We start from the raw sequence: 23,566 nt of genomic DNA on the forward strand, positions 1-23,566 counted from the left end.
GACAATTGGTAAGGACGATCAAAGGGAAGAAATAGTGAGTGTCCCACTCTCTCTGCAGTGAGCTCTACTCAGGAATCATTTCAATGAGAATCTTAACTTTTCCAGTTGTATACTTTGTAGAACTTCCTGTATCAACTTGTGTTTCTGGCCAACAGAGTGGTAAAGGCACGCTGACACACTGTATTGTAGTGGACATATTCTGAGTTAGGGGTACTCTGAACAAATCAGTAAGAGTCTAGGTTTATATGTGTGTTGAGGGCCAGTTTAAGAGTTTAAAATACATTGGACCAAAAATCAGTCAGCCCCAGGCACATCTAAAATATATGTAAATGGAGATTGCTTACATCTATTACAGGCAATGCTTCTGTTAGGAAATATTTTTGCCAATTTAGTGTTGGTGAAGTGGGCTCTGTGGAGCACCTTGCAGTGCAGTAGGCCATGCCTGGCACATATAGATGAAGAGTGCACCAGACCGAGTCGCTCCACTGGCTGTCGGAGATGTCAACACCCAAGTTGTGCTCCCAGGAGTCTTTGAGGGATACAGTGGGGGCTGGATTTAGAGAGTGAATTGTGCCATAGCTAATACATATCAGTTTTTGATCATAGGGTGAGAAATTGATCAATTTTTGAATCAGGGGGGCAGTGGAGGAAATGAGAAAACTGCTTTTGGACACAATGCCTTATTTGAAAAAATGAAAGAGATGGCTGTAGACAAGTAATATTTAACTAACAGGGATGCGAAGGATGCAATGGTCCTTAAGTGCTAAAAGACTATTGGTTAACCAACCACAGAAGAATTTTGTGGGCTATGGGACTATGGGAGGCTGAGAGCAAATACAAAAATGTAAAGAACAAAAGGAAGACGATATTTTGTTAAAAACTCAGGGTGTACAGGAGCCAAAAAGTTTGCAGCTGGCCCAATAAAATACTTTTTTATTAATGTTGCAGGCCCAAAAGTGGTAGTGGAAATTTGGAAGCTCTAGGCTTCCTTCAGACTTGGGGAGCTGGGGAATTGATCTTCTAAGACAGGTAGGCTTGTTGTTCAAGACAAACCCATTCAGCTGGCAATCAAGACTGGTGATAAAGGATTTATTGATACAAATCAGGATGTGTTGGAAAAGATATAAAAATTTGTATTATTACACTGCCTGCAAGAGATAGGTGAACAGAGGCCATCCTAGATATGTCTGATTTATATTTATCTTGTGGCTGAATAATTTTGAGGAACAAATCATTTAGGGAGCTAGGATCAAACCCCCCCAAATATTTGAATCCCGCTATCTTAAAAGGGAATGTGAATTGGGGAACTGTTTTGCCAGTTGGTTTAAGAAAATAATTAACTCTTTTGGAGTTTTAATTTATAAAACTGATAAGTGACCAAATAGATCAAAAGTACACAATAATGGGGGTCCAATAGTGGGGGTTGAACAGAAGGTTGTCTGCATAAAGGGAGAGTTTATGATGTGTCCTGTGCTGGGGACGAAAAAGCATTTATTGAATATCAGGACAGGATTTTGGCCAGTATGGTAAAATGTAAAGGAAACTGGTCTATACTGCAAGTATAAGGGTCCTCATCTTTCTTCAGAAATAAAGAGATGGACACCATAGACAAAGTTGCTGGTAGACAGCCTTCATGAAAGTAATCCTTTGTATATCCTCTCTAGAACTAGTGCTAATAATGTAGAATACACCTTGTAAAATTTGACTGTATTTTGCAATGATTTAATTGTTTCCTGTATCTCTACGATGGCAATGATTTTGTTGATTTTTGGGTACGTAATGAATCAAGGAGATTGTGGGTCAATACAGAAATCTAGGGTCAGAGCGTAGAGATTGGAGTAGTTTTCAGAGAAAGACCTATTAATTTCAACTGGATCAGAGATAAAACTATCACTGGGCGATTTGATTCTAGGAATTAATCTGGAAGCACTGATTGCATGGGCCTGTTGAGCTAGGAGTCTCCCAGCTTTGTTCCCCTTTTCAAAGAGGCATAGCTTGGTTTGTATCAATTCATGGTCGAAATTTAATAGAAGTATTTTTTTAAATAAAGGGTAGAGGAGAGGGAGAAGGAGTAAGTTCTATCAAGTTTGAGAAGCTCATCTGTGATTTCCGACAGCCTAGCCTTTTCAACCTTTCTCAATTGGGAAATTGCACTAGGACATAAGTTTTGAGAGCCTTCCACTTAGTGCCACTACCAACATCAGGGGTATCATTAAATTCAATATAGGAACACATCTTTCAACTCACTATCTGACAGCAAGTGAGAGCTGAATTCCCATAATGTAGGGGGGTTATACCACATTGATGTCAACAGACATAGGGGCATGATCTGAGGTAGCTATAGGATGGTATACAAGATTTAACAGATTATTATCAAGCAAAAATCAATCAATCAATGAGAAAGTGTGGTATACATGGAAAAAAAGGAGAATGCTTTACTTTGGGTTTTTTTTTTAAGTCAACAAGGGCATCAACACTACACTGGTGAAAATTACTGGTGTGCTCTGTAACATGCCTAAAGTATGACATAATGGTCATTAGTATCTAGTATAGTATTATTTAGGTTTGAACATGATATTCTTGTGGATGATAATGGCAGCCTCTCTCGCTCTATCTGAGAATTTCAAGTGGAATAAGTGGCTTTAAAGCATATTCTTTATATCTTATCGGACAGAGTACATGAAATAACAACAATAACCCTACATTTTCAATAACTGGTATTCAGTGTTCTACTTGACCTTATCTGTGGGTATTATGGACTCAGAGATTACTGGATGTGATTGAAGAAAAGAACAGCATTGGGAAAATACATGTTTATACAAGCTAAATCTCCTCTCCTTAACAGATAGGCAGCTTGTCAGACATGCTGTAATTCTGTAAAGCGGCATAATCCACTTTAGAGTAGGCTGACTTTTTCCCTGCAGTCTAGCCTTTTGCTCTTTGCCTGACTCCCTGTTCTGTTGATCCTCCCCAACAAGCTGGAATGATATTTAGCCCCCCGATACGCCTGCAGAGATCAACGTTCACCAAGCAGCAATCTGTGGCCATAATCATGGCCTAAGATGCCTCCTTTTCACAGCCGCTGATATAATGTGCGCTCCGTGTGCACGTGTGTGTTTGTGTGTGTGTGTGTGTGTGTGGATTAACCAGATGGTGGAACGTGAATCCATGTGATAGGATTATACTTTGGGGTGTTCCTCGGTGCCATCTGTTCAACTCTATGCACTGCTCATCTATTACCGCCTGAAATGGGCCCCCAAAGTTGTGTATCCTGCACACACACACACACACACACACACACACACACACACACACACACACACACACACACACACACACACACACACACACACACACACACACACACACACACACACACACACACACACACACACTTCCATGCATAGAAGAGAGAGGAAGAGAGGAAAAAACAAAAAAAAAACGGGTTTTCTCTGTCTTGATTTCATCTTTTCTTTATACTATCAGTCACTTTTACTACTTCTTGTCCTCACTTATGTATTTCCTTCTCTCCCCCTCTGCTCTGTTCTTTCACTCCTGTTGTTCATCCTTCCAACCCCCATCATCAGGAGAATAGAAAATCAGAGAAGAGGAAATTCCCAAACAAATCTCTCTGACACAGGGAACATCTGTTAGTGTACTGTGCGCTCTCTTCTTTCTGTGTAAGATCCAAGCCTCGCTGACGTCTCCAATATGTCTCGTCTTTCTGAACTTTTCTAATCATTTGTGAGACCAGTCGCAGGACAAGTGGTCCACCTTACCTCTGGAGGATAGTCATTAGATAGACTAAACCATAACATTCAATCTTAATGCAATCTACTGTAGGCCATCATGTAAATCCCTTCTTAGTTTTTTTGTCATTATCATCCCTGAGGTTGACTTTCCTCAAAGAGAAAAAAATATGTTTCTCTTATTCAATGTCTGGGAAATCGAAATGAGAAAATAACTGGATTAGGGACTTGGGAATCAGTGCGGGCTCCTAAATCATGTGCACATGTCATTATGAAGTATTACAGGTTTGGGTCTGACTGTGCATGCGGGGGTGTGTATATGTGTGTGTGCGCAGGGGCTTTTGTGTTCGTATGGGTGTGTTTGAAAACCTGAGGGATGGGGAGTGATGGAGGGCTGGAGGATAAAAGCAGGTCTCTGAGGAAATAAAGCCAGTGTTGGCTTTAAGCAGAACAGACCTCATAAGACACATAGTGCTTATGCGAGGCAGAGTAGAAGGCCCAGAGGCAGCGACCTGAGGGGAGCAAGCCACAAGGGAGACACAAGAGACTCACTAGCTACCACTCTCTCCTCTCTTAGTGCGAGTTAGAAACACTACAAGAGAGGAAAGTGAGAATCCGGGAGGAAGCAGGGGGAAAGATAAGAAAGAAAGTGAGAGAGCGGGTTTGAGAGGGATAGAGCGGAGACAGAAAAGGGGTTGAGCGCGGAGCCAGACAGGGGGAAGGGGGTGAGAGAGGGAGGGAGGGGAGGGGAGTTGAAAAGAAAGAAAGTAAGGAAGACAAAGAAAGCTCGGAGAGAGAGAGCCTGGTGTTTTGTTCTTGCTTTTAATACCATGTTCCAGGTAAGACGGCGTGCCTTCCGAGGGGTCCAGTCTTCGAGCTCGGCGCCCGTGTTTGGAGTTGTTGTGCACGAACATGTTGTCTGACACGGCCAGGACATGACCCTCCACGCTCACCGTAGTCGACACTACCACCTGAGAAAGGAGAGACAGATGGAGACCATGGAACTCACAGAAATTGACAATTATAAACTCAAATCTCAAAAACAATTAACGTCACATTGATAATATATGTTCAGTAGTGCGTTTGATAAGTCCCCTATGTGAACTCAGTGCAGACTTTTGACTGTTTTTGTTATTTATGTGAAATTAAGCTGTGAACACAATATTCACATATAATTTACTACCTTTCAAGTTGATATGGCAAACAGTTAGCAGAGATTTGCTAATTTACACATCCAACAAACTGACAGCAACATTAACATTCATTTGGAGTCCTGTTTCTACAAAGGACTGTAGAGCAGAGTTACGTGATTGCTCTCGGTGGGTTCATCACTGCAAGCGGCCCCTTATTGTTTGTGGCTGGTTTAAAGTTTAAAGTACATGCATAGGCATTTTTATGTTTTTGGAGCTTGAGTTTAGTTTATTGTCATGCATAAATCTGCTAATTAGAGAAGAAGATTGTCAAAGAATGTTTGCAGTGATATAGTGCCTTGTTGTAAAGTTGTCTGGTGTGGGAAATGTTGTAACTTTGCTCTTTTTTCGTTATTGTATTAGATGACAGAAAGAATGTATTTTGGTTATTTATTATATTGTATAAGACTTGTTTTATTTTTTTGTGTTGTGTTGCTCTGGACTGTTCTCTGGGAATGCACAGAGAGCATTTCAAGAGAACCTGTGATTGCTTTTATCTCTTTACAACTGTATACAACAAAGATTAAAAATCACGACATACTGTTTGCATGTAGGTAGTTGCATCTCACCTGAAAACGCCTCATGTCTCTCGGGTTCCCGGCATTCTTCAGGCAGTTCTGGTTGCACTTCAGGAAGAACTTGAGGAAGAACCTGTACATGCAGAAAGAGAAGCAGGGAAAGGACGGGATGAGCTACAGTACAGTTGTCTGTCATTGAAAGTGTCGTACGAGCTACTTTAATAAACATAAAATTCAAATAAAACAAACGAAACAGCCGTGGCAGACAAGGCTCATACACTATCCCACCCTCATCCATCAGTTGTTTATGACAAAGGCAGTTTTCTATGTAAAAACAGCTCCGGGATATTGAGTAAGATGCTACCTTGTATATCTATCTCTGAGATTGCCATAAACTCAAGGGGCAGACGGAGCCCCCCCCCCACCACCCCCACCCACCCAGCTGCAGAGTCGTGTGACGGAGGTTGTGGTGTAGCTACTATGCAGCACAGTGTTGCCATTCCTGCCTCTCTCAATCTCAGTGTGAGAGACCACATCAACAGCACCTGCCATGCATTATTAATAGGCTGAGATGGCAAGTATGGCTACCCACATCAATACTTAATGAGGGAGGGAGGGAGGGAGGGAAGGATGGAGGGAGGAGGGTGGGTCGGAGGAGTAAAGGGGGAGTGATGGTGGGGGGTAGGGGGTGGGGGGGCACCAGAGGCCTGAAAAGCAGTAAGGGGATGGCTGACAATTTATTCCCTAGCCCCACCCCAAGGCTCGCAGCCTGACAACTTCTTCTTTAACTGAAACTACAGTAAATCTCTCCACTTGCTCTCCTGCATCGTCTCTCTCTCTGAGAAAAAAAAACAAAACTATATCAAATGAACCGCGAAAATAAACAGTGCCGTGTACAAATAAACAGGAACCCTCAAAAGGGGGAAAATAAAAACTACAACATTTCCCGGTCGATCCCCCCCCCTCCTCCTCCTCCCTTTGAGGCAGCTCAAAGAAGTGCTGACAGCTGAAACTGCTTACAATACAGATCTCCAACAGCCAGAGAGAGAATCACTCCTTTGCTCAGCTTTTCTTTCATATGTCTTATTTTCTCCCCTCTGTTCATTTGTTATGGCTAGGATTCTGCGTTGGGCAGCGCGTTTGGAGCCAACTGCCTTAGATATAATCACGCACGAGCAAATGCATCACACACACACACACATAGAGGCATGTCAAGAGAAACACAGTAAGCAGTGTGCCTTGGACAATTGCTTCATCTAGAGAGAGAGAGAGAAAAACAAGAGAGCAAAGAAGATAAATGGACAGACCAGATTTCTGTCTCATTTCAAGGGCCAGCCTACTGCTGTGCATTACAAGCATCTGATGTAACACAAGAACTCGTGAATTTATCCCTGACAACTTTTAAATGCATGACAGCTGGTTAGTGGTAGACATTCTTCTTCAAGCAAAGAAGAAAAAGCCTCTTATGATCTGAATAACAAACTGTCTTTTGGGTGCTGCCTTTTCTTCTGCTGCTTTGTTTTGGCTCTGATTTACAAGATCCTCTCGCTGGCGCAAGAGGATAAATCTGAATGGGGGGAAAGGTATAAGAGAGAGAAGAGGGAGGTAGAAAGTGAGAGGAGAAAACGATAGAAAGATAGACAGAAGGATGGGGTAGAGAGTATGTGAGAGACAGACCACCCTCCTGTATATTTTAGAAGCTGTAGGCCAATATCTAAATAATTCATGACGCTGAGAGATGGAGGTTCTTTTTTTTTTTTTTTTTTCTTTTCTTTTTTTTTCTTTTACAGTGGCTGGTGGACCCCACAGGCTGAGGTCCTCCCAACTTTCTTATCTCCTCGAGGTCAAAGAGCAGCCTCGCAGACAGCCACGGACTACATCCACTTGTCCAACATACCCCGCCTTCCTGGCTGCACCTCCTGTTTAATTCATTGACTCCACTCTTTTTCCCAACTGTCCTCCTCCGTCCTCCTGTGAGGTATTCATGATGGAGGAATAATGGATAATTGAAAGGAGGAAAGTTAGGGTCACCAAAGTCAGAAGTGACCAAAATCAGTGGGTTAAATATTGAGAATTTGGAGAGGGGAAAAGTGAAGGAGAAGGAAAAAAGTGAGACTGGGGATGGGATACCAGCTGAGATATTGAGTGCAGGGGAAAAAAAGAGAGAGCGAGAGAAAGTCAGCATGCTTCATTCGGTGTGCCATATGTCAGCGTGTCCCCTCGATCTCCTGTACGCGTGGATCATCTGATTCATTATTTACATGACTTAAGGTGTCTGGAGTCAGCCGCACGGAAACATTACAAAACTGCAGCATGTTGATTCCTCGGTGCTCTATCTCATCTCCCCGGGAGCCAGGGGACTGGAATCACCACTGCACACATTTACATGGATCAACAGAGAGAGTGGGAGTGTGGGTGGGTGGGTGGGGTGAATAAAGAGCAGCGCGTGTTGATATGCAATACCAAAGAGATTACCATGAGGATTTATGAATAATCTGATTGACAGCTGACCAGTAAATATGGACAGATAGCTGATAAGAGACCATAATTCTCTCATTTGTACTTGGTAGCTCTCTAGTATCATGTTTCCCTTACTTTTTAGTCATTAAAAAAAGTATAATAAGTAATCAATTCACAATCGATACTCTGTTTCTCGTGTTGACATGACACTATGGCAAAAGCATTCAGTTCAATCCAGCCTTGAATATAAGAGCAATAAATGGTTCAATTTTGTTGCCAAAGCATCACAGCTGAGAACGGTCCAAGGTCTCCTCCTCAGTATAAGCTCTGAAAGTTTGGGGATTTTAAAATGTTCAGGAGCAACTGCTTACACTCTACAACTTTACAAAAATTACACATGATGTTTTTTGAAGGGAAATTTTACACCCAGCTTTAAAATGGACATTTTTAGCATTGTGTACAAGGCTTTAAGCTGTTTCGTGCTGGGTAGAGTGGGTTGATGAGGGATTATGAGGCATTGGAACAAAACACACACTTTCATTTGGTCCTTCCCCAGCAGACGATATTGTCTCTGCTCCTCTACCTTGTTTGTATTTGAGACTCTCGCTGGTTTCAAGCTATTTTACTGTACGAACTGCCACAGACACAAATATTACCACAGCAAATTGCTGCGCCGGCTGGATTAAATGAAATAAAACCATTTTGCTCTCACGTAATTACCCCTAAATCCAGGAATGGCAGTGGAAGTGAATTTGTGTAAATAACTGCTTGGCCTCTTGAAGCCTCATGGCATAAATTTGCAACAGCAAAAAACCGAACGAATAAACACATGCAACGGTAGCCGTAGTAATTTAATGATCTCACACTTTCATCATATCGTAACAAGCATTATTTGTCACTTTGGAGCAATTAAACACAAAATCACCCTCTGCCCATAAAAAACAAAACAAGGAAAGCAATTATAACACAACTTTTAAGTAATCCCTGTAGCATCTAAATATTATTACTGTGGTGATAAAGATTGTCTACGCGATTAGCTAACAGCAAGGAAGCCTCCGAGGGACAATTCTGTTATATTTTCTAATAATTTTCCTACATTAGCCACAAATGAGGTAAAGAGTTGTTTTGCTTGTCAAATTTAACGTAGATAACTTTAGAACTGTGTGGTATTATCTTCCTCAGTAGTTCTAGTTTATTCATCTTTTCAGCCTTTTGTAAAACATTGTGTTTCATTTCTTTCTTCTTCACCCCACCTCCTTTGTTCTGATGCCGATACGCTGTAAAAATGGCTGTGGGTGATGCCATAAGTCAGCCCTCTCCTCTCCCCCCCTCTCTCTCCATCCATTTCTGCTTTACAGATCATCTCCAGGAGAAAAGCACTGTGTCTGGCTACTAATATGCTTCATGAGGTGTGTAATTCACTGTGCTCCGGAGGGGAGCCATTTGTCTCGGGGGTTAACTAAGTGACACAACAGCACTTCCCCTGCCTGTTACCACCGTGGGACATGTTGAACTAATCTAGGCAGGTAGAGGAATGGAATATCCTGGACTTCAGCAATTAAGCATTAAGATTTGTTCAGGAAATCGATCCTAATGAAGTCAGAGGTGAGTTCAAATTAAGTTTAAATATTTGTAAGCAAATATAATGTTACAGCGAGAGAAAAAAGCAGGTGATAAATAGGTGACAAACAAAAAAGAAAAGTCTGGCACTCTCAGAGAATCAAATATCTTCCTCAACTCCTGTTTTGTGTATTTTCTTTTCCTCCCCTTGTGTTTCATTTCTCGTATTCTTTCTTTTCTCTGCAACTCTTTCTTTCACTCTTACCGCCATGCATCACTGACACTTCAACCAAGAGCCTGACTGGCTTGTTTTCTTGGTGACCTGTCTGCCTGCCTGCAGTATATATTTAAGCCTGGAAGCACACACACACACACACACACACACATATGTGCGCACACACTAATTTAGGGAGATTTATGAGGGGGGCCTTGCACCAGGAGCCATGCAGGCTGACCCCAGGGGTGTAGGGGGGCACTGGGTGGGGGAGGGGGCCTGGCTCCACAGGGGGGGTCATTAATAATCTAGAACCAGGTCTGTCTCTGGGCCTGGCCCTGGGCCTCGGACACCAGCCTGTAACAAGCTGCAGTGGCCCAGTTTACTGTGAGAGAAACATCCATTTACATGTACAACACTAATATCAGACAGATAAACTGAAAAAGATTATAAAATAAACATACATGAAAATATGAAATAACATGGAGAAACATGGTGGCAGACGGACAAAGAAAGACAGCCCCTCACACACACTTTGCTTCATTCCTTTGGAGTGCCACTCCTCAAAGTAGTGGCGAGCACCTCTATATTGCCCTCATGTCTATCTTAAGTGTCATGATTTATTCAAATAGAACATCTCACAGCGCTGAAAAATTAATTTCCAGCTCGCTCCGTGCATCGTCCCATCCTCCTCCTCTGTATCTGCTCAATGTGTGTGCATGTCATGTCAGCTGAATTTGCCCAGTCGTTAAATATTTCTCAGAACAAATGGACCCTGGAGGAGGGAGACGGTGGGTCAAGGGGGATCTGCACTGTGCCTTCGCCCGCTCAGGGAGAAGCCCCACTTGGGAGAGATAGTTCCTCATTTCCCGCGGAGCCGGAGCTCCAGTCCCAGCTTGGGGACAGAAGTCCCAGAGACACTTAACCAATTGTGTTTCATCCATTTCATCCGAAAAAGGATCATTCAAAATTCAACTGAGAAATCGTGCAGGGAGCATTGAAAGGTGGCCAATCTCTCTGCTTGGCAGTGATGGGTACAACAACTTGTAGCCTGATAACATAACTACCTGTGGCCCAGCTTTACACCAGAGCACTGAGGAAGAAATGCAGCCAAATAAACATCTGTGCGTACGTATGTGTGTACGTGTGCATTTGTGTGTGTGTGTGTGTATCAAAGCCATGATGAATAAGAGGCTGTCTGGGTGATGGACAAGCTTGGCAGGCAGTGCTGATTGAAACACTTCCTCTGTCGGGCCTGGCCCATTAATCTGATGGAGACAGAGACAAAGAGAGAGAGCGAGAGAGAGAGCTCCAGGCCCCCAGACCACAGGAGTAATGAAGGGTCCTGGTCCCTCTCACCTCAGCGTTGTCCTGCCATGCTGGGACGCTCTGCTACTCTGTTCAACCCAAACCCTGCCCTCGTGGGACTGACCAGTGAATAATGGCCCTGTCATCAGCTTGGGTAGACGCCGCCGCACAGCCGAAGGGTGTGTGTGACCGCGCGCGTGTGTGTGTGACCGCATGCTTATGCCTGCCTGTGTGCCTCCCCGCGCAGTCATTTACCCTAACTGTTCTCCTCTGTACCTCAGTTGAAGACTGATGTATTCATATTGAATAGTGTTGATTTAAGCACATGTTAAACTTAATGCATAATGCATCGACTATATATAGCTTGATAAAGAGCATTGTGTCAACCCGGGACCAGCCCCATACATTGTGGGGATGAATGTGCCGCTTGCAAAAGTTCTTTCTTTTTGTTCCATTTAAGCACCGTATTAAATCATAACTATGACTGTGACTGTACACAGGCTCAAGGTTATGTTTCTAAATGCAGCAGGATCAGAAATCAGAAACTTAATTAGTGTGCTGTGTTTGTTCTAGGGTGAAAAGTTGTTCCCTCCAATGGGTCTTGAGGGAGGAATATGGAAACAGAGAGCGGGAGAGGGTGAGAAAATGGGAGACAGAGTGTGTGACAGGGGAAAGACAGAGTGAAGCTCAGCAGAGATGTATGGCGTCTTACGGTGCTTGTGTGAGCGTGTGTTCATGTCTAGCGTGTGTTTTGGCCTTGCGTCCCTCTGTGTTTATCAAACATATTACAGCTCCTTCTAGATTCCTCACCTGCACACCCCCAGCCTGCTACATATGGCCCACCAATCACAAAATAAGGAATTATGCATACATTAGCATAGCTAATGGCCTACCCTCTCCATTTAATATGCAAATTTCCTGAAACATTACTGAATGCCGTCTGTTCTAAATGAATAAATTTGAATCGCAATTAGAATAATCCTTTATAATTAATGAAAACTGTCAATTTTGGTTCATAAGTAATTTGATTAAAGTGGTGATGGGACACTTATGAAGTTCATCGGGCTGCGAGGAGTGTGAACACACTCTCTCTTGCCTGCATGCAAACACACACATACGCACAAACACACACACACACGCTGCATGGCGACCAACAGCAGGGCTAGGGCTGCATTATTGATGAAGATGATTAATAAACTTATGAAAGTGGTTGTCACACATGCCAGACCTTTTTTTTTCACCCAACACAACTTCTTTCCACTCCTTTACCGCCGAGGAGCAACAACAGATCAATCACGCCTTTCTGCCACCTGACAGAGGGGGAAAAGTGAGGGAGTGATTGAAAAGGTTTCCTGGCCTCGTGGTGCTGTGTCAGTGGCCTGTCTGTCCGGTGGGAGACACTGATGGACTGTCGAGAAGAGAGCGCCCCACACACACACACACACACACACACACACACACACACACACACACACACACACACACACACACACACACACACACACACACACACACACACACACACACCACACACACACACGCCAAGTCATTACAAGGGGTTGAAATGCTTCCCTGTTGGGTCTCAGAGGAGGGACAGGCCAGTACTGCTGTTTGTTGGGCTTTATCAGTGCATAACAGCATATAATAACATGTTATGAGGAGAATATAGTTGAAGAAGAGGGCGACCGTTGTGTAACTGCTCATCAACATCCCCTTCTTCACCATTAACTCTCTCATGCTGTGCTATGCCGCCGCTGAAGCGTATAATGGTGTCACTTAAATTAGGGTCACTCAACTGTGGGGAAATTGTTGCAATGTGTATCTCTTCCACTGTACAGTATGTATATGAACGTGAGCGTGCTGGTGTTTGCGCTCCCACATGAGTGTGGGTACGTGAGTGTGTTTGCATGGCTTCAACCCAATAATAATGGTCCAGATAGTGTAGAGCCTCGCAGACTAATTAGCCAAATCACTGAGAAAATAGCAGCCTGCTAATTAATGGGTATTATGGCATTTCAGAAGTCACTGCTCTAATTGGGAGGGAACTGAGCCTCGCATTTCCATACTGCAGTAATACTGGCTTTATCCGTCCGTCTAGCTGTCCGTCTGTCTACCTACTTGGCATGCTTGCTTTTAAACACAATCCTCATGCACGCAGGGAAAATAATTATCCTGCACACCCTTTCATTTTCAAACGTACTAAAACACACAGCAATGTACAGGATGTATATATAATATACTGACATGTTTTTGCACATAAAGAGACATCTGTCCTACTTTAACCACAGGGAGTCAAAGATCACTTCACTAAAGCTATTTGTAACCTCAGAATTATTACATTGTATCTTATTATGCGTAAACTATCTTTATATTGCTTTGGAAAGTAGCAATACAATCCATGTGAATATTTCCTCTGAGTCCCATTTTGTGTGTGTGTGTGTGTGTGTGTGTGTGTGTGTGTGTGCGTGTGTCATGCATACATGCATGCACCCACAAATGCATATCCCCTATAGATTCCTCTTAACCCTATCAGACAGTGGGACGATCAAAATAGATTTGCATTCAAATGCCACATGCTCGGTATCAAATATCAAATCAAGCCCGAGTCACAGAGACAGATAGACAGTCACCTCCTCCCTACTTCCTCCGCCTCACCCTCCAGCACCTCCTCCTTTCTCCTCTCAGGGTCCCAGGGACTCCCATTCTCCCCCGGACGAGCTCTATTGAGGAGTGACAGGCTGTGGCCGGGGCTTGATTGACAGCCTGTTGATGCTTCCCTTTCCAACACACACACACACACACACACACACACAACACACACACACACACACACACACACACACACACACACACACACACACACACACACACACACACACACACACACACACACACACACACACACACACACACACACACACCCCTCTTTTTCCACACACACACAGTCACCATCCACCTCCCTCCCCTGCTCGTGCACTGGTCTGGGTGTCTGTGATAGCCTCTGGGCTAGTGCCCCGCAGGCTGCACAGCACTATACATACAAATCACAGTGTGTCAGCCTTGTGAATGGGCCCATTTTGACTTCGTCCTTGTAAAGTCAGGCCCCCCTTGAAGCGGGCTGGATCTGTATCCTGCCTCTTTTACTTTCCCTCTCATTCTTACATGCACACACAGGCAGATGAAACTTAAGGCACGAATGCAAACAGAACCTAGCAGTATGTATGTACGCACACGCACGCACAAAAACACACACAGGAAAAATGTCAGATTTAAAAGCAGTGCTAATGGGCAGCACCTCACAGCAGCAGGGTATAAATACATCAACAACAACACACACAACTACATAGCCAGTCCACACATAACGGCCAAGACCCGGGGCCTAATCTCACACACTCAGCTAGTACACCTGGTTAATGTTAAGAGGGCAGTTATAGTCAATTACATTCCCATATAACGCATAAACCTCCACCCCGCCTGTGCCGGGAGAGTAATTGGAAACAGGCGCGCGAGGGTCCAGGCAAAAAGTCAACTTCCCACCCCTGACTTTCCCATTCACTATATGAGATGTCTTCCCATTCCATATTCTGAAGTCCTGGGGGCAAATGTGCAAGGTAAGAAGGGGTGGGGTTGCCATTTGGATATACGGCAGGTAAAGAGCAGGAGGATATGGAGTCATATGAGGTACCGTAGATGAAGACAAAAGGAGGGAGAAGGGGGTGCTGAGGGCTTTGTCTCCCAGGTGAAGTCCAGGAAGGAGCTGCTGGGGTCGGGGTGAGAGGGTGGTGGACCGATGGTGGTGGTGGTGGTGTTCCGTGTGGGTGAGGGGAGAGGAGAGTGAGGAGGAGGAGGAGGAGGAGGGGGTTGGACAGTGGTTGTAAGTAGGAGTTTGAGACTGACAGGTGACATTACCCTGCGTCATGGCTGGAGGGACAGAGGGACAGAGGGCGCGATGGTTATCCAAGCAGAGAAATGTCACCGTCCAGACACCGCTGTGACACACACACACACACCCACACACAGACACACACACACACGGAGCACACAGACACAAACACGAGCACACACAAAGATCCAGGACAAAGGAGTCTGGAGTCTTTGAGAGCGAAAAAAGGCTGGCTACAGTGGGCAGAGATGAGGAGATTACATCCTCTCCATTTAAAAAAGGAGGAGATGAGAATAAAGAGACAAAGCCGAAGAAAAGGCAAGGAGTCCGAGACTACACTGTTACGAGTCAACAACCTTGCATCTTGCTTCTTAGAATTTATTCATATTGTCTGATTTCTAAATATGTGTTTCTTTTTGTGAAGTTGGTTCATTTACTTTTGCACATTTTATTTATTTCTTCACATTTCCCTCCCTGTTCAATCTGTTCTCTGCGGTTTTCATTAAAGCCTAACCTAATTTTGGCAAAGCTTATAAAATGTCCATATTGCTGCTCATTCGACCCCATTGATTTAGTGTTTGGTTAAATATTCACGACTGTGGATGCAATTAACATGCTGTTAATGAATAATTGATCGCATCTTAAGCGGCCATAAAACTCATGCATATTAATTATTGAAACAGGAAATATGAAAAAAAACAACCTTCCTTGTTTTGCCTCAATCAACCTTTTTCATTTTGTTTCTTTAGTCAGGAAGGCATGTTGAGGGTATTCGAGAGGGAAAAGTGCATTGTGTGTGTATGTGTGTGTGTGTGAATAGAAAGGAGACACGGCAGAAAAGGCTACGAACACTATGCAAATGCACCCATAAACACAGCTTTAACAGCTCTTATATGCATTTAAGCTTCCTTTGAGTACATCCATTCCGCTCATGCATACATCTCTATGTCAGTGCGATGTGGAGTACAGTGTGCTGAATGTTGTGTTGACAGCCTCGGTGTGACAGAGGTAGTAGCTGCCTGTTTTGAGAGGCAAGTGTTTACCAGGAGTGAACACAAAAAAAACAAATCTAGCGAACACGGGAGGCTTGTCAGCGCGAGACTGGAGATCAGTCAGCCAGCAATGAGCTTTCCCTCTCCCACTGTGTCTCTACTAGTGTATGGTTATAGGCTGATGTCGCCCCTGGCACCTCCCTGGGCCCTGGTGGGTGGAGAACAATAGTAGACGGGGGCGGGAGTCAGCCCCATATTAATGCTGGCAGCACTGCGGTACACCTGTGGTCAAGTGAATATTCGACTCCACACCCCATATGAATGTATAAGTGTAAAATTGTGTGCATGAGAGTGTGTGTGTGTACAGTTTGCAGGGTTAAATTCATTATCTGCACATCCTGCACTCCTAAACCACTCTAAAATGTCTTGACATGAAAAATACATCCCAGAAGCAGCCGCACACTCCAGGAAAACACCAATTTACATTGTCGCTTGTTATTTATTTAGCACACAAAAAGCTCTTGAAGGTGTGTGTGCATGCATGTGTGTGTATGCGTGTGTGTGTGTGTTACCCCCCTCTATCTCCCTCTCCGGCACCTAACTAACTACTCGGTGATGTTGGTGCCTCGGAGCTAAAAGTGACAAGCCGTCAATTGTGTTCCAATATTAACCCCCTCTCCATGTCTGCGTGCCCGTCTTCTTCTCTGTGATGTTGGCTTGATCAAAGAAGCAGTACTTTGGTAAAAATAACCAGGGAGAGTGAGATGGAGGACACCATGCTGCTTCAGACTGATGAACGACGGCCAGTCTCTCAGCAAAATACCATCCCCATTTCTTTTCTTTTGTCTCTCCCTCTCTGTCTTTCTCATTATCTCCTTCTTCCTCTCCCTCTCTCTCTCTTGGAAAGCCATCGTGAGGCGTTGGCTGAGCATGATTCACTATCTTCTATATACAGCCAGGCGGTAAGTAGTAGTTCATGAAGTGTACGGTATACAATTTTATGGAGAAGGAGAGGCTATATGCTCACTGTACAAGCTTTTTATATGAAGAGGAAGACATCACTTGCCAACATGTCCCACCCCCACCACTATTTTGTTCTTACAATTCTGAAGAGGGATTGAAAGAGGCTGGGCGGGGGATAAAAGAGAGAAGCAGACCACCAGAGAGACAGAATATGATAGAAAGATGCCCCATGTCTCTGTTTCATCTTATCTTAACAGGTTCACCTAGCGGACCTTCACTCATCAGTTATGGGGGCTGAAGGAAAAGGAGAAAAGTAGAAAGCAAGACAGAGGAAGGAGGGAGACAGGGATAAACACACACACACACACACACACACACACACACACACACACACACACACACACACACACACACACACAGAGAGAGAGAGGAAGAGAGAGAGGGAGAGAGGGGTGGTGGATATCTCTGTGGCTAATTCTCTGGGTGTGGGAAAGCAGAGCACCTAACACAGGTTGGCCTGGTTTCAGTAATGAGTTTGATTCTTCTCTCTGCCTCCTCAGCCTCACTGGGGACCAAGACTGCATAATAACATCCTCCTCACACACACACATACACATATGCACACGCACACACACAGGCACAAACAGGTCTATGGGGAGCTAATTATTCTCACCTGTGTTAATTATTGCTGTAAGCCAATCAGCGGACTCTGTACTAATTAGGCAGTGTTAAGTCTGATTAGTGTTTTGCAGCAGGCCCACTCAAACTGTTATCTACCATACTCGTCCCCTCAGGCGAGAGAGGAGCGAGGAGAACAGGTGGATGCATGCCCTGTCTGTGTGTGTTTGTGTGTGTGTATGTGTGTGTGTGTGTGTGTGTGTGTGTGTGTGTGTGTGTGTGTGTGTGTGTGTGTGTGTGTGAGAGAGAGAGAGAGAGCATGTGTGTGTGTGCATTCATCCTTAATAATAAATAACTGAAGGACAGCTTAAATTCACAATAAAACTAATCAGGTTATTTTCCAATGAAACTTCCAATAAACAAAACGATGCATGCCATCAATTCAACTAGTCTCTGCCCTCTCAGTTAATTGGCCCTGGTTTGGGGTCATTTCTTTTATCTGGACAAACAGCCCCTGTGCCCTTTTAGTTAATGAGGGCTGATCCAGGATCAGGTCTGTCACTAATGGCTGCTTTTGCCAGGATAACCCCTTGGATTGATCCACACATCACACATGCAACCCCTGTTCTGACCCAGGTATCCTATATGTGTGTGTGTGTGTGTGTGTGTGTGTGTGTGTGTGTGTGTGTGTGTGTGTATGTGCGTGCGTGCATGTGTTTGGCAGAGGAACAGAGATGCTCAAAGAAGAAAGAGAGGCAGTAAATAGAGAAGAAGGGAGTGGTAGAAGTTTAAAGTGTTGAGGAGAATGAAAAGAATAAAAAGGAGAAAAGGGGAGACAAGAGGAGAAAGGATGAGAGGAGGAGGAGGGGGAAGAAAGAGTGAGAAGGAGGCTGGAGGAAACCTTCCTCTTATGACATGATTGATTTTCTTTCAGAGGCTTGAGCCTGTCACTGCTGAACACTTGGTCCCCCAGTCCTCCACACACACACACACACACACACGCGCGCACACACACAAACACGAACAAACTCCGTGCCCTGACCTCCACGTGTGCCTGCTGGTCCATACTGGGTCTAATGACACCGGGGCCTCCCACAGATCAATACTAAGCTGTCACTCAGCTGGCAAGCACACACACACACACACACACACACACACACACACACACACACACACACACACACACACACACACACACACACACACACACACACACACACACACAAAAAACAGACACACACACACACACACATACACACATACACACATACACACATACACACATACGCAAACACACACACACACACACATACACACATGTGAAGTAGGGTATGCGTTTGCACATTTGTGTATGCTGGAAGCGATGTTTTCTACAACCTCAGCAGATGCCCTCCTCCACCCCCACTTACATACACACACGCACGCACGCACGCACACACACACACACACACACACACACACACACACACACACACACACACACACACACACACACACACACACACTGGACCAAAGCCATATTCTCTCTCCTCAGCCGTTTTCTCACCCTCCTGCTCCCTCACGCTGAGAGTCTGGATCCTGATGTAATATTGATGAGCGAAGATGGAGGCCCTATAAAAAGTGATAGGTCCTTGTGATTGTAAATTATAAATTGTCATCGATTTAACGCCAATGCTCGCATACGCACGCATGCAAATATGCACATACACAGGTATCAAAATAGACACCCAACTGCTGATTTTACCCAGGAGGGAAGGAGTCTAACTTATTCCACGTCATTCACTGCTGTCCCTTCCTGTTTCTTTTCTTCTTTCCACCCCCTCCTTCACTTTCTCTCTCGCTCTCTCTCTCTCTCTCTCTCTCCTCAACAATCTCAAGCACCCATCCGCCTCTCTCCATACACATCTCAAGTACCACTTAGAAAACCAGACTGGGGCTTGAGCCAAACCCTTGCTCTCAATGGTTCAATGTTTGTGTGTGTTTCTCTCAACGATGACACGGGCGACTTTCGCTGTCTTTCGAGTCGACATCACAGACTGGAAACCTCACAAATCATCACAGCCACACGCCTTTTCATTTAATTTTGGACATTGGCGGGTAATTTGTGTCCAACTATAAAAAAAAATGCACAAATCTGTTGACTATGAAAAGCTCTGGCGAGGAAAAAACCCCAAAAAAACACATTTGTTTGTCTCTGTAAAATCACTAATTATAGCCTGGCACAACACAGGGCAGATGCGGGCTAATTCACCATTAGGCCGTTTGGTGTTTATTAAACTTTTATAATGTGATCACTCTGATAACGGCACAATTGTTTCCCTGGGCGTGTGTGATTATACTATTGTACCCCTCTGTCCCCTTGTAATGGCTCCCGCCGAGTGTGTGTGTCCATATAGACCTATGTTTGTGTATGTGTGTGTGTGTGTGTGTGTCTTGGAGCTTGCGGAGTAGTGTTTTCCATTTCTCATTAGAGTGGCACAGACTCCTGCTGCAGGGTCAATGGAGGGGGGGGAGAGGGTGTGTGAATATGTGTGTGTGTGTGTGTATCTGTTTGAAGGGGAGTGGGGTGGTAATGAGCGCAGGAACATAATACTACAGCGTCCATTAATGCTCTGAGGCAGTGACATTAGGCATACTTAACTAATAGAGCCAGTCTCTGCAATTACCCACTGTTATCTCTGCAGCTTTAGAGGGGAACCGGCTTTAATAAATGTTTGTAGTAATGTGATAAATGCCAGGTTTGCTCATTTGTAATCTACACTGCGGGACAAGGGGAACCGGGTGGATCTAATTGTTTTCCTCCAGATTCAAGGATGTGGTTGAGTTCAGAGGAGTCCTCTGTATGAAGAGAGAGAGAGAGAGAGAGAGAGAGAGAGAGAGAGAGAGAGAGAGAAAAAAAAACGTCTTTCCTTTTCAGAACATTTTCCTGCTGGTACATCTCTCTCTTCTTGCATCTGTCTATCTATCCCTTTAAGTCTCGCTGCCTCTCTCTCTGCTGTCAGTGGGCTACTGTTACAACTGTCCTCCTGTCAAACAGAGAAAAGCGGTCCATACCCGACGCTCACCGTCACGTCTCTGCCTCCTCTTTCCCTCTTCCTCTCATCTCGCTTTCATCCCTGCCCACATCACAGGCACGGCCGTGATTGTGTGTGTAAACATCTTGTCATGCTAACACAGGCGTCATGACAGAAGAGAGACACGCTTCATTAACGGCACGCTTGTAAGTTGGTCTTTGTGTTTGAACGTGCCTGTGTGGGCTATATATCTGTCCCTGAGTGTGTGTGTGTGTGTGTGTGTGTGACTTGAATTTTCTGGGGTCAGAGACATGGAAAAAGATGTAATAAAACGGGTGCAGCTCTATATCAGGGTGCTTTTATTGCACAAACGTGGCACGATTTAAGGACCACCATTTGCTACAATCCTGCAAAAGTGAAGTTAATACCTTCTCTGTGTCAGCTTCACTCAAAAGCTCCTCCAAATTCCTCTCTCAATATCCACCCAGAGGAATAACTGTCAATTAACAAGCAAGCAATCACTAGCAGCAGAACATACACAATTGCGCCCCATTGCACACCCCTCACTATTTTGGCAGTAAATTCTCTCTGTTTGTGTGAAGACAATAGCCAGAGGAAGAGAGAGAGAGAGAGGGAGTGAGGGAGTGGTGTAGCAGGAGAAAAAACGAGGGTACAGGAAGGAGGGAGGGAGAGAGAGAGAGGAGAAAGCAGTGCTGTTAATTGTTTTCCAGAAAAAGGTTGTGAAGGTCTGTGTGTTTGAACTGAATGTCACCTCATGTAAATCACAGCTCCTGCGTTGGAGAAGCCAATAACCAGGATAATTAGCGAGACTCTCTCCTGTGCCCCACGCAGACATCGAGGAAGACGCGCTTTGCCGAGGAAAGAGCGCTCAAACGCAGAAGGATTCCAAGTGTGATTAACCAAAAAACCTAAATCCGGAGTTGTGAGTGGGAGGACCAAAGAAAAGACACATACAGTAGAAGATGGGGCAGATAGATAAAGAGAGAAGAAGAGAGACACGTCGGATGGAGAAAATCAGAGGTAGCCAGAGAGACAAAACACAGAAGGAGACGCAGAAGAAGAAAAGGAAACGAGCGAACATTCCTCTCAGCGAGGTCAAGCCGCTCGGTAAACAAACAAACAACGTTAGCAAGCACACACGCAAAGGGGTGAGGCGGTGTAGAACAACAAAGTGTCTCAGTCGATTGCCTACGCCTTACTTTGTCTCCCCTCATCAGTTACATAAACACAAACAAAGGCCTTTAAATTCAGCTCGGCTTTTTGAAGTGGAACAGTGACATGTGCTGGGTCTCATTTGTTGATGATTAATGCAAAGTAAAAAGAATATATTAGGACTGTAAGAATATATATCCTCCCTTTGATCGAACAGTGCTGTTGACCATAATTGTCTGCATGTTGACGTCCCTGCTTTACGCTTAATTACGGCAGAAATACTCCCTTGAAGATTTTCTTTTGTCTCTTAACATTACAGCTCAAATTAGTCAAGCTCAATGTCACAAAACTCATGTGTAAGAGCAGAAATGAAAAGGTTGAACTTGGAGATAATGATATGGTTACTAAACAGCCTACATAAGATTAGGAGTATATGTTTTTCTTACAGTAAGTTTTGCAGAAAATGAAATACTCCCACCCCCCAGCAGAAAATATGAAAAATCTCACATGAAGTGATCTGAATTTGTTAAAAAAAAGATCTTTCCTATCATTTAAATGCTAAAACTTTCTGTTGCAGAATCCCACTACCACTATCACACTACATATCTCTCCCTCCCTGTCTCCCCCATGCCGTGCAGGTTTTCCTTCCATTGTGGCGTGTGAAACTGAGAGCGCTGCTCAAAGCGCCTGGCCAGCGATCCATTCTTCCTGGACAGATTGATGGAAAACAATCAACAGACGATACATCTTGCCTGGGCACAGCGGGTCACCAACACTCATCCTGGACACCTGGACGTACATCCTGGGCTACAGCGCTGAGGTAAAGCGCCAGATAGAGAGGCTGGCTGGGATGGAAACTGACTGATAGGAAGTGAGACGCCAGGTTGGGGGGTATGGAGCTGGCATGAGGCGCACTGTCTGCGTTCTCACTTAGCAGAAATAATCAGTAAACAATGAATCATCAGCGAGGGCTGAGATCAGGGCAGCTGGAGGCCATGCTGCTCGATGACACACTGGCTCAGCCTGCTGGGAGAGGAGGCCTGAGTATCCTTCACCGAGAGGAGCTGGTGTGTCTATTCAATTACGACCGGCAACACAGGCAGCCATGTAACACATTGGCTGTGAGAGAGCACTTAGTGGGCTGTGAGCTAGAGAGCAGTGACTGTCCACACACATCAGAGCATTGAGAAAACAAAGCCTCGCTCTTGCCACACACCCGCACACACATAACCATGTATAGCGTCACATCGAGAGGCGCACGCTCGCGCTCTTCACGCCTCATTTGAAAAGCAAATTGAGCGCATCTTCTAGGGCGAGTCACGGACTAAATCCTGGAAAACGGTACTGCTTCCTCACTTGAAGTACCACACACAGTTGCACGTCATACATGAGGCCTTTCATACGGTAAATATACCCTCATTCTATTTAACTCCCCTTCTATCTCTATCTTTCCGTCCTGCAATTACCACACCAAAAATGTCTTAAATAGCTCTCAGAGAAGTAGGACGCTACTCATTTGGGTCAGCTCTGGCCGGCCAAACCCCTTCATTCTGGGACAGAACAAACAATGACACAAAGGCAGAGGGAACGGCCAAGGAGAGTGGCCAGGTCAAGCAGGGAATGTCAAGCAGTAATGACAAAGCAGTTTGAAGAGAAAATGGATTTACAACAGCGCTATTTACAGTAGCTCTCGCCAAAAACCTTCTTGTGTCATGAAACTCAGAACTTTTCACCGTTATGACATTTGTAAATTACATTTTATATGCCCTAATAAACTGTTTGTTACCTGCATTCAGCTGCGGAGCATTAGCGTAACTACCTATAAAATGTGATAGCAGCTCTGTTTAGTTTATTGGGGAAAGAATTAAAACATAACAACAAAATACACACACAATCTTTCCTCAGGATAACACACTTAGGTATT

At 44.5% G+C, this 23,566-nt stretch overlaps 1 protein-coding gene across 15 annotated transcripts in view; it reads right to left on the reverse strand.

The window, feature by feature from the left end:
- Window positions 1–23,566, reverse strand: part of ebf1a (EBF transcription factor 1a) — a 56,377-nt gene that overhangs the window by 21,311 nt on the left and 11,500 nt on the right. For 6 of the 15 annotated variants that reach the window (XM_062426310.1, XM_062426314.1, XM_062426308.1 and 3 more), the window contains 2 exons: window positions 5,509–5,590; window positions 4,603–4,720 (listed from right to left, as the gene is read on the reverse strand). In XM_062426310.1, coding sequence (XP_062282294.1) covers window positions 4,603–4,720; window positions 5,509–5,590 — 200 coding nt within the window. Of the gene's footprint in view, window positions 1–3,240; window positions 3,244–4,311; window positions 4,318–4,578; window positions 4,721–5,508; window positions 5,591–23,566 lie in introns of all 15 variants that reach the window. The other 9 variants (XM_062426313.1, XM_062426302.1, XM_062426309.1 and 6 more) reach the window with 3 other exon arrangements.

Source organism: Scomber scombrus, chromosome 9 (genome assembly GCF_963691925.1).
Source record: "Scomber scombrus chromosome 9, fScoSco1.1, whole genome shotgun sequence".
Classification (NCBI taxonomy): domain Eukaryota; kingdom Metazoa; phylum Chordata; class Actinopteri; order Scombriformes; family Scombridae; genus Scomber; species Scomber scombrus.